This window comes from Calypte anna, chromosome 4A, assembly GCF_003957555.1.
Source record: "Calypte anna isolate BGI_N300 chromosome 4A, bCalAnn1_v1.p, whole genome shotgun sequence".
Classification (NCBI taxonomy): Eukaryota; Metazoa; Chordata; class Aves; order Apodiformes; family Trochilidae; genus Calypte; species Calypte anna.
In genome coordinates this window covers 32,770,733-32,783,324 of record NC_044248.1, presented here as the reverse complement: position 1 = coordinate 32,783,324, position 12,592 = coordinate 32,770,733, and the positions used below count along the sequence as shown (strand labels likewise).

The 12,592-nt window shown below is 40.3% G+C and overlaps 1 protein-coding gene across 1 annotated transcript; it reads right to left on the bottom strand.

The window, feature by feature from the left end:
• Positions 1-218: 218 nt before the first annotated feature.
• Positions 219-9,487, bottom strand: CTSO (cathepsin O). Its single transcript, XM_008493870.2, has 8 exons — positions 9,078-9,487; positions 8,206-8,311; positions 7,115-7,248; positions 5,750-5,917; positions 3,817-3,938; positions 2,432-2,595; positions 1,903-1,995; positions 219-253 (listed from the first exon to the last, which is right to left on the bottom strand). Exons 1-8 carry the CDS (start codon positions 9,279-9,281, stop codon positions 219-221), a joined length of 1,026 nt encoding a protein of 341 aa, XP_008492092.2. The 5' UTR covers positions 9,282-9,487.
• Between the last annotated feature and the right edge of the window lie 3,105 nt (positions 9,488-12,592).

Sequence of the window (12,592 nt, the reverse complement as noted above, 5' to 3'; positions counted from 1 at the left end):
TGTAATTGATTATGAGTCTTCTTATTCCATGAGAGATTTGATATGCAACACACATTTCAAATAAAAACAGTGTTAAAACTCCAGCCAAACCATTTCTGTACTGCCTAACAGCAGCAATTGCCTGTACAGTCCTTTCTTACTTTACAAAATGTTGCTTTGAAGTAAATCTTCATCTAGTTGTGTGGCAAACAACAATCGTGGTCTTTGGCCAGTAAGCATCAAACAAACACTGATGAAACTGTATCTGCTATACCTACAAATGAAACAAACAAAATTTTAATAAACTCCAGAAGTGGAGACTTTCCAGAAGTAAGTTTCCAGAATTCCTGTTCATATAATGCCCTCTCTATGCCATGCCATGCTATGCCATGCCATGCCATGCCTTGCCATGCCATGCCAAGTGAGCTGCTGGGGAGGGGGTGAGGAATCAGCTGCAACTCTTTGCTGCCAATTTCTTCATTGCTGGACACTACAGCCATGCTCTGCACTCCTCTCTCTTCTTCTTTCACCTTCAAAACTTTCGAACCTTTTTGAGGATTCAGCATGGGTACAGTCTGGGTCCTGAAAAGCAATCTAAACCTTGATACCCTCTTCCCTGTAATCATGTTTACTAGAAATGGATAAACAATATGAGGTTATGTAGCGCTGAAAGCTCACCAAGAGATCAGAAATCACGAACTCCATTACATGACATTTTTGAACACTCAAACACACACAAAGCCAGAGGAAACAAGGCTTTTAGTCATGCTCAGTTCTCTCTGAATTGCTGTACTCCTTCCAGCACTAAGAGCTAAGGCTTACTACAGCCTGTGACCCCCTCAAAAGTGATGTCAGAGTACCTCTAACTCAGAAGACAGTATCTATCTGTGGGGAAAGAGAGCAACTACTGGCCTTTGCTGGATTGCTCTTGTGTAACTATAGAAAATGTGGAAGATACTGCTTTTTGAGAGACTGAGTTTTGAAAATAGCGTTGTTTTTTTTTTCCTGACCACTTCTACAAGTGACTTACTTTAATTATCACTGCTTCCAAATTTATCTTTCCAAATAGTCTGTTCATTCAACAAGTACCAAAAAAGCATTCAGCAGCATGGGAAGTCTGTGACTGCATTTATTGTCCCGATCCTTCAATGTTTAGGGAAACTGAATATTATCTGTGCTTACGTGTACCTAAAACCTTTTACAATGACTGTGAGAAGTGCTTCAAAACATCCACAAAAGGGAAAGCCAAAAGGAGCCCTACAGTGTTAATCTAACAGACAAAAATTCAGTGGACACACATTACTTAGTATCTAGTAGTCCAATCCCAGCAATTTGGCTTGATATCAAGTCTTTGCTGGTAAATGTGAGCTTCATCTGCCTTACCTCCATATCCAGCAGCTCAGAAAAAAATGGGTATTTAACACTACAAAAACTCCTTGGACACCAAAAAAATCATGCAGACAGTAACAGAGCAGAAGATAAGACTAGAAATAAAGTATGTACCTCCATCTTACAAGAAAAACCATAAGCAGGGTACGGCATTCCCAAGCACAGGCTAAACTGAACTCAGAGATAATTACACCCACCAGACAAGGACAGCTGCTGCTTTATACACACTGAGTATAGCAATGGCACCGTAATACACAAGTGTATAATTTACCATGCTACTACCTCTACATGTTAGTAGAGGAGCACTTTATTTGTTTTGCCTTATATAGCTTTATCTTTGTGTGATGTTTTTCAATCACTCAGCTATATGGCTTGGCTGAACTAGCAACTGCTTTATTTACTTTTCCACCTGGACTCATCTAACCTCTTTTCAAAGACAGCAGTTATTTTTATTTCCTCTCTGAGGATCCCATTATATCTCTTTACTTACATGGAGAAACATAACCCACTTTAATTATTTTTTGTCAGACTTACCACAGACATTGCCACCTATCTTAACACGGACGTAGCCATCTAGTCCCCACGTAGGTCCCCAAGAATTCTGTACAATCCAGTAAGGGATACTCCCTGAAAGAGACATTTTCATAAACAAGAGACAATGTGAGATGTGGCAAGCATAAAAAACTTCTAACACTCTTCAGAGTTAATTATCATTTTAGTATTTCACAGTTTCTGATAGCTTGATGACATAGTAGAGTGAAAACTACTGCACAGAGGACAGAGCTAATAGTTACATATAACTGAATATACCCTCTGCTAGCATAAAGACACATAAAGGCAAGTTTGTGACATTAAAAGAACATGAAGCCTCACAGAACTGAAGGAGCACAGACAAAAGGTTTTTCCTCCTAGGATCAGGCTGCATTTTCAGAACCAAACCAAACAGCTCTCAACAAACCACCCAGTTGTGGATTTTAATCACCTTGCCCCCCAGTAGACAAGTTGCAAGTCAGAGAAAAAATACAGTACCTACTGGGTTGAGGTTCAGTTGATGGAAACCCACCTGTTCTGTCAAACCCAGTGATAAGGACAGCATGATTTGCTCTTCCACTGGAGCAGTGATACTGTATAATCCCACCAAGATAATCCTGCCAGCTAACTGCATCCACGGTCACTGCCAAAGGGCCCCAGTTAACCAGCATCCTCATCATTTCTTCTTCCTGACCACTGTGGAAGATGACAGACAGAATGCCAAGTGACTTAAGTTAGCACACTAACCCAACTGGAGTAAAATACTTGTTCAATAAAATTTAAAAATCAAACAATCATCTGTACCCTATGAGTTCTACACACCACATAACACTTCAATAAATATGGATTTCATATACTGAAACATTAATACAAATATATGGCACACAGACTATAGGAAAAGTATAGATCCAAAGATATGATGCTATTAAAAAGAAGCAGATTTCTGGGTCAATTCACTGGGCAATGGTGAGCACTATGTACCTTTCATACATCACCCTTCTCAATTAAAGTCCAGCTTTGGAAAAACCATTGGTCTATATTACTATTTCCTCTGGTCTATATTACTATTACCTCATATTTTCCAAACATGCATATGTATCCCAAGCATACCAAAACACAAGCATTACCACTATCAGACATCACCACTAGCATCCTCATGCAGTTTTACTTATAATAGAACTGTAAATCTTTATCACTGTATGATTTGTGCAATAACTAAATCTGGTAAGTACAGACTGGTAAAGTTGTAATTTATTTTAGTTACTTATATGTGGCAGTAATTAAGTTCTTAGTCAAAATTACATTTTGTGTCTTGAAGCTCAGTATGCAGCTGTACTGTATGGATAAAAATAAAACACAAACTTCCTTGGTACAGAAACCTTAAAAACTACCAGTAATCTTTATAAAATTTAGTTGACAACACTGTTTGCTAAGTCATGGACTGGAGGAGGATGCAGATGGGTATGTAAATGGATGATTATTGAATTAACTGAACACTGCCTACATTTTTCAACAAATTCCAATCATTATTGCTAGCATTTACCACTTCTGATTCTAAGCAATATAATGGTCAGTTGGCATACACATAAAATATGTATATTTGTGTGTATATATATATATATATATATATGTATGTATATACTGACTCGATGTTGAAATTCAAACAGAGCCAACTGAAAAGACCTCATTTCAAGACACTGGCTTAAGCTTTCCACTTTGAACAAGCTTAGTGATGCCAGGGTTTAGTAGATTCATTGTGACAAGCTTAACCCTAAAAATGTTATGTATTAATTCTTATCCTGTGCACAGCTACAGAACTGATGCAATCAGTCTCAAAACCTTTGGCTCTATCTTACTTCACAGCTGATGAATGCTGAAGGAAAAGTGCAGCAAATAAAAAGAATCAAAAGTAACTACCTGAAGTCATAAGCAGCAAATCCAGTTATTGAAACTCCAAAATCTGAGTGACCAAAATAATGACACAGTCCTGTCTGAGCTTTAAAAGTGTATTCTGAATCTCTCACAATTTTTACTTTTGTCTGCAAGAAGATAAATAAGTGCAAGTTTAATGCATTTGACTTAAACAAACACCTTGAAAATGAGCACAGAACTAACTCAAAATTCACTGTGTCATAAAAAATGAAACGTCATGTTGGTAAATAAGATATTTATAATCTCTAGTTTCTTTGTTCCTGGTGAAAGCTTCAGAAGTCTTTAAATTATGAATAAAATTAACAATGTATCCCTGATTTAAACTAGCCTCAAGCACAATCTCATCAATTTCAAGACAAAGAGACTACGCATTCATTTAATTAATTCATTCTAATCAAACAACATCCACACAGAAAATTATGTTCTATCTGGGACAGTCCACGAGCCATAAGTATCCCAAGAACTGTTAAATAAAATATTGAAATTAAGTCCAATTCTGCTATTAGCACCAAATCCTTGTAAGAGTATACAATGGTTCCACAGTTTGAAGTCCAGCTACAAAGTTTTGCAACAAGCCTACTTGTTTTCTGCTGTGTGCTATCTGTTTAGAAAAGTGCTTTCTCCAGTCCAGTTATTTTGAAGCCCTCTGTTGCCAAGTAGGAGGAAATTTTGCTTCAGAGGAATTCAGGTAAAAATATCTTCAGCCTTTCTTGAAATGCAGACTTATACAAGTTATCTAGACCATTACTAGCTGCCTTAGATGATTCTTCAGGGGTTACAAAGTTTCATAAAAAGACAATCATTCTTTTTTAATAAAACAAAAAAATCTTTAGGGATTCTCTTTATATTCTTATAACTCAAACTGGCATCCTAGAGAGGGCACTTTTTATTTCAAAGATTAAAAACATATTACTGCTTCTATATTATTAACACACACTTTGCATTAATCATAATGAACTGTGTTAGCTACAACTAAAATAGAAATTGTCTGCATTTTTAGTGTTTTGAGATGTACATGAAACAACAGGAAACATAGTCAATTTTATTCTGAGCTTCTCCCCACTCATCCATGATTTTACAGTGTTGCAGAAGAAACCACAGAAATTTGAAAGCAGTAAATCTCAAATTATATGTAATCCCTCATTTAATAAATAAAGGGAGCCAGGAGGACGGTGCCAGGCTCTTCTCAGTTACACCCAATGATAGGACAAGAGGCAACAGATATAAACATGAGCACAGGAGGTTCCATATAAACACGAGGAGAAATTTTTTCACTGTGAGGGTGCCAGAGCACTGGCACAAGCTGCCCAGGGGGGGTGTGGAGTCTCTTTCTCTGGAGACATTCAAAGCCCACCTGGACACGTTCCTGTGTGACCTCCTGTAGGTGACCCTGCTCTGGCAGAAGGGCTGGACTCGATCTTTCACGGTCCCTTCCATCCCCTAAATTTCTGCCTTTTCCCCAGATGCTGGGGAAGAGAAATGCATTGAGTGGAAGGAGCTCAGTGGTTGCACTCAGCACTGAGGAACTGGACACTCAAATCCGAAACATGACATGTAGATAAATGTGCTTTCTGTTTGCCATTCCAATTCAATCTAGTGGAAGTAGTGTGGCTTTCAAGGAATATCGTCTTCTACCCCTGTGGGCTGATCTGTAGCATTCACAATAATGTATACAGACTACAAAATTCCAATAAATTTTGATTCTGCTTGAACAAACTTCTGTTTCCAGATGAAATAAATATACACACATAATTGCACACACATATGTGCATATATACATACATATACACACTTATATTAAAAAAAAGTCAGATCAGCTGCACACTCTACCTTTCTAAACACTTTTTTTTTTCCGGTAAAAAATGACTGTTAATATGGAGGCTAAGGGAAAGTTCAAGATTTATGAAAAGTTTCCAACCTGGTTCAGCCAGCTCAAAGCACTAACAGTGGATCCTCCGCTGCAGCCATAATTATTGTAGGAACAGTCAATAACCTGCTGTACACTGAGTTCTTCCAGGTGATTTCCTTTAATTGCATAGGCAGACTCTATACTACCCACAACACTGAAGGCCCAGCAGCCTCCACACTGGTACAAAGAAGAAGGAAAGAAGGGAAAAAGTTAGCTTTGTTTTTCTCTTTTCTTAACAGTCTTCAAAAAAGAGTCAACAGGGTCTTCTAGTGCTCTTCATTTACTACAACATCCTTGAACTTCATTTTTAAGGCAACAATAAAGAAATTTCATCAGCCACTTAAAATACTGACCTGCTTTTTTCTCTTGTACTGCTTTCTGAAAGCTAGAAATGCATTATGGATGCCTTATTTTGAGGATTCATGCATTATTATTGTCTTATTTTAAGAATTCCCTCCTGATTTAATTTTTGCCCTTTAAGATAGATCTGACAATGCTTTTGGCTGTGAGGTATCTATTTTCTTAAAGAAGTGCTGGGGTTCAGAAGGAAATTAATTTTTAAGCACATTTACTAGTAAATTTTTAAACGGCTGCTCTTAGGGAGACAGTCTACAACTTTCTACAGCCTGAAGTATTTTATAGAGTTTATTAAAGAGTTTCTTACAGTTTAAAAAAAAGTTAACTGAAACTAAACAGAAAAACTCTTCACCATAACAGACTCTATACAACAGCATAGGCTTTTAAGACTATGGAATTTAAAACAGGAAAATTTTTTTCCTAGGCAGGGTCCTGGTTACACTATGAGAAGGACAGAAAAGAAAGACTTTGGAGATTTAACAGTTTGGCTTTTTTCTTACCAGTGACCATAACCACTTCGAGATAAACTATTATCACCTGGTGTCTGGTTTTCTTCCTATCATGAATGCATCCCCTGAGCTGTTCAGTGGTAAAGATACTGGTGTTGACCAGCCAAGGGCATTCAATCATGAGAGAAAACAACAGCAAAGGATCCACACCCATCCAGGGAAAAAAGGGAGATGAGGTCAGTTATTGGGCTTACCTCAGCCTCTTTAGAAAAATACAAAACAGACATGGTGCAAAATAATCGCAGATTTAGTTAACAAGATAAAAAAATAAATATTGCACAGAGTTTGTAATTGCATAGTTTCTAAATGCACAACTTTTATACCTCGTGATTAATTGAAGTCTAATCCCACTTAGCATAAAATGCTCCCTGACTTGGCATCTGTTCCACTGTCCATACTTGTGCCAGCACTCCAGTGAGTCTTGAGGCAGTGCTGGTCCTTTCTGAAACCTTTCTGAGGTCTCTGACACACCTGCTGAGAACCAGAAAAGGAAAACATCAGGACTTACAGTTTGCTGATTTCTCACTTCTGCAATGACTTTCTTGTCCCTCCAGTCAAACTTATTTGGCAAAGGTTTTTCATTTCCATTTGGCACTTTTTTGTATCTGGGAAGTTTGTGAGGTGTGCTTCTTAAGTAAATAGCTAAACACAGAACAAAAACATTGATAAATCAACTAAATAATAAAACCCCACAAACAAGAGGCTGCAGAGGTAAATTTAATCTACAGTTACAAACATGAGATTACATCTCATTCTCAAATCCATAGAAAATTAATGAATTTTAAAATACTATACTTTGGAATGAATGGAAATATTTCTACAGTCTTAAAAAGAACAGAAGAATTTGATACAGGGAATGTGGTCGTAAAGCATAAAGATTTACTAGTTGACAAATAACCATTTCATAAAACAAGTTTTGTTCAAAAATGTTTGTAATATTTTACTCACTGAAAAAATACTACTTCATTTTAGTCAGGGGGAAGATAAGAGGAGAATAAAGATTCTGAAACACACACAAAATGCTGCTCAACTATTTAAAATTAACAAAACAAAACAACCAAACAACCAAAAAACAAAAAAACCCAACCAAACAAAAAAACAAGCAAACAAAAAAGCCTGAAAAAGTGTGAAATCCCTTAAGGAAAAGAACCTACAACAGCAGATAAATCAGGTTAGCTATCAAAGTTCCTTAGCAAAAAAACCAAAATGTGTCATATTGCTCCTGAAAGTCATAACTATTATTGTATAGCCTTGGAGCTTATTTAGATTGTAGTCTAGGGGACAGGAACTCAGAGTACTCCAGAACCTTGTGTATTTTCCAATTTTACAACTGTTGTAACTGAAGAAGGCTTTAAGGAAGGATGGAGGGAGGGTCTCTATACTAAATCAAATTCAGGCTCTGGGCAATTCAACCTTTCAAGACCAGAGCAACATGAAGACCATTGTATCCCTCAGAAGTGCTTACAGTTTGGTACCAGACATTGTAAATTACCTCACTATCAGCACTGATAGAATTTGTTAACATCAAAGATACAAGGTTCTGGGAAAGAATAGGAAAAAAATAACAGTGAAGGCATTAACAGCAGCCAGAATGTGTACCTTTGAACTCTTCAGGAAACAGGTGAGAAAACTGATTTATTCCATAGAAAGCAGTCGTATTATCTTTTGATGATGAATTTAGTAATCTAATTCTCTTAGTGCTTTCCTGAAAGAAAGTAATAAATAAATATTGTGGACTATTAACTTAGCCTTAGTGACAGAACTATAGGAGCAGAAAAAGGTTAGCAACCAGTAATCAAGAATGTAGACAACAGAACAGCTGTCCACCTCAGATTAATTGTGGCTTCCTAACAAACTAATATGAAACCAGGAGACTTATTTCAGCACCCTACTGAAAAAGCATTCGTTAAGTGCACGGAGAGTATAAAAACGATACGCGACAGATAAAAGAGGCAAGCTGAGAACAACTTGGGTCAAACTCATCTGATGCCCTGCCCTGACAGCACAACAAACCTTCTGCTTCACAGATAGATAAAAGGTCTGCAGATAAGGCGGTCACCACCCCGCTGTCCCCGCCCGGCCCCCTCCTCAGGCACGATGCAGAATGGGGTGAGGTGGCTCAGAGCATCCCCCTGCCCGACTCTCCCGGTCCCATTTCCCTGGGCAGCTGCTCCGATTGGACCCTCAGTTCAGCCGGAGACGGGAGGCTCGGGAGAGCTGAAACCCTGGCGTCATAACCGGGCAAAGCGAGAACCCAGCGGCAACCCGAAGCCCAGCGAACGGAGGGGAAGCCGCGCAGGCAGAAAACCAAAGAGCAAAAGATGCCGGAGAGGGCTTCGATGTTTCGGAGCTCTGCCGCGCCACTTTCCTCCACCTCTCGCCCTCAGTCACTGCTCAGCAACCCCTCCTGCCCCGGAGGAGCCCGCTGCCCGGTGCGGATTGCGAGTGTAAGTGCGGGCAGGGACACCTACCCGAAGGGCCGCCGCCACCGCTTCTTTCTCCCGACTGCCTCCGTCCCACGGAGAGCGGCCCGGGCCATTGCCACCGCCCTCCCGCCCCAGCCCGCTGCCTGCAGGCGGCAGGAGGGCAGCACTGCCCGCCCGCAGCAGGCACCAGAGAAGCGCCAGCGTTAGCATCGCCACCGACCGCCCGGGGCGAGCGACGAGTCGCGACATGCTCTACCGGGCAGAGCGGCCCAAACCCTGCCGGGTCCCCCGCCGCAGCCGCCACCGCCCCTCCCCTGGTCGCCATGTCATGGCGGGGTGGGGCCTAGGTGTGCCCCCGCAGGGTTTGGGGACCAAGATACTTGCGTGGGAGACAGCGGGCAGGAATCGCCTTTCCCGCCAGGCTCTTCCCAGACGCAGCCCGCCGCTTCCTCCCACAGCGGGCCCCGGAGCCCGGCCGGGAACGGGTGCCGGAATCCCCGGGAGTGTAGGCGGAGCACAAAGCGGCGTCCACCCGGCAGCAGCTACTGTCACTGCCTCACCTCCCCGCATGGGCCTGGGCGGGCTCCGCCGGCGGCTGCGCTGGGGACTGGGGAGGGTTCGGGAGTCTGGCTGGGTTCCGGGCTGGGCTTCGGGGTGCCCGGTAGTGGTTAGGAAAAGCCCGAGTTTCAGGCGGTGTTTCTCGGCGTGGGAGATGCGCAGGGAGGCGCGCAGGGCTGGAAAGAGGGAACGAGCTGAGTTAGCAGCTGGGTTAACAGCTAAAACCAGCCCTTCGGGGAAAGTCAGCTGGTCCCTAAAAACTGGGCTGGCCGTAAGAAAGGGGAGGTGTAGTCCCTTCTTTGGGGCAGCAGAAATAAAGCTTATAGGGTTTAGAGAGGGAAGGCATTGGTGGGGGGACAAGAGCTACCCTGTGCCACACAGCGAGTGTCCCCAGCGCCTGCGGTTATGGGACAAGAAAAAACTGGAGAGAAATCTGTGTGTGTTTGTGGTGTGGCACCGGGCTCCTTAGAGACTGGACAGGGGTTGGTACTGGAGACAGCAGGTTAGGAGTTGGTAGTTAAAAATTAATTAGGTTGGTGTAAGTTAACACGGTCATTTCCATTAATTTCCATCTCCGGGTTGTTGTTTTGGTTTATTGTTTTTTTTACTTTGTATTTGTAAGAAGAGTATTTGTACATGCAAAACTACTTCTTGTTTCAGTGGTTTCTCTTCCTTTTCCCACCACCACCCCCTTGTTACTGTAACATGAAGGCACGGGTGCCCTCTCCTGTGGTGCCAGCAGCAAACTTTGCAGGGCTGCATTTGGGGTGCATGAAGCTTTCCTTGGGCTTTTCCTAGAATTTTAAGTTACAGCGTGTCAGATTTTGCTAACATTGCATTTTCTGTGACTAGAATGGTGAAAGTACTGTAATGTTGGCAGTACTTAGAGTACATTTGCTAGTTTGGGTTTTTTTTAATTAGAAACTAAGCAGTAATGGCAAATAGCTTTTCTAAAGTGAGACTACTGTTTTTATCTGTTAGAGAAAGAGAAATAAACCCGGTAATACCCTCCTGTTCACCCCACTTATATAGGAGCACTTGCTGATATATATTATGTATTTCTATATATATATTTATATTTTTATATCTTTTTATATAAAATATATTATAAATATATATATTGTTAATATATAATATATATAGTATAATATATATTATAAACATATATAAATATATATTTGCTGATCACTTATGCAAGTAGCTTAATAATGTAAAGAAAAAAAATATTTTATAGCTTGGAATCCTACACATTTCTGTAGTGAAGACAGAAGTTTACACACTATTATTGCTGAGAATTTGAGGCAGTTTAAAGGTCTGTGGCAGTTTTAATGATAAAACAATCACAGCAGTTCAGGAACAGCCTGGCAATATAAATAGAAGTTTATGGTCAGGTCCCCCCAAATAGCTCATATCCATGGTTGAACAAAGCTGTAGGGATCGTAATCCAGCTCTGCCCCTCCAGTGGAATGGCTGTTGGGAAACTGAGTGTTTGCCTGCTTTGGTATGGGAGGACTATTTCAGTTTTACAGCCAGAGTACAAAAGGAGCCTGTTAAGACAGCACATTTTATTGGTCATTCTGGTATGTTTTGCCACTGTAAACCCAGGACTGGCATATGAGATGTTGTTACAGCGTATTACAAACTCATATTGCCATAGTGAGGTCTGGAATCAGCATAGGCAGTGGAAAGAGTGAAGACAGGAACATGGGAAGAGAATGCTGAAACCTTTTTAAGGATGGTCTGAACCTCAGCAGCCAAAGTCTGAGTGCAAAATCCATCAGATCCCTGATTCCAGGGATCTGCTACCAGGAACTGTGTCAGGGCAAGACCCTCAGAAGCAGTGCAGGGACAAACCTGGGGCAGTGTAAAAGGAAAGCTTGAAATGGGAACCATCGCTTTCTGTTTATAGATGGGGGGTGTAACAGAAGCCCTAATGCAACAGTTGCGCTGATTTTATCCTGCACAGGGTTAGAACAGGAAAGAAGTTACTTTGCCGGTGAGTGTAAGCAGCAGGAAGATGCTGAAATTAGCTTTAATGAAAAGTAAGTTTTGAAATAATGCATTTCAGATTTTTTTGACCAGGCTAACATTAACTTTCAATAAATTATCCAACCAGTTTTGAAATCTATTGCTTGAAAATTATGATTATCTGAAATTGAATATGTTTTATTTGTTTATTTATTTGATATAGAATAATTCTAAACCAGTCAAATTAGCCTCATTAGAAGAAAGAGAAACCTTCAGTTATTTCTATGCATTATGTTTTGTTCTTAGCAGGGGAAGCTATTGTCTTTCTTGTAGAAGTTACTCTAGTTTGTATGCAGACTTGAAGAACTACCTTTCCTGTGAAACACATGAGGGCAGCAAAGGACTTTTGAAAGGGTGGTTGCAGAACACGCAGGTTGAATTTTTTATTTTCCTTAAAATAAATAAAAAAACCCCACCAAATAAACAAACAAAATATCCCCTCCTGTTTTGGGAAAGCAGATATATCCCGGATTGATCTGCATTAAAAGTCTTTATAGCCTATCAAGACGAAAAATTACGTTTCTCCTGGATTTGCCCTCTGGGTGTGCTAAGTAGATGTGTCAATTTATCTTGTTCAAGAGAAGTGTTAGAAAATTCAATGTCTACTCTAATGACTGGCTCAAGGAGAACAGAAGTGTAACAAACAGCAAAAAGGTAGATGACTGACAGCCTAAGTGTTTCAGAATGCTTTATTTTTCCACTAAGCTACTATGCTAATAAAGCATTTTGTACTTGTGCTTAGATGAACAGAACCCCACCAAAGTACACAAAAGAGAGCTCTGTATATAGGCACACAGTCCCTGCTCTGTTTTGAATTACTCCAGTGTAAATCTAGCTTTGCTTCGTTAAGATAAAATAAAATACACTTGTAAAAATAGTATCAGAATCAGGCCTATAAAAAGGATTAGGGTACTTTGTGGAGGTTTCTTTGTTTCTTTTAAATTGATACCAGCCATTGCTTCATTGATACAGGT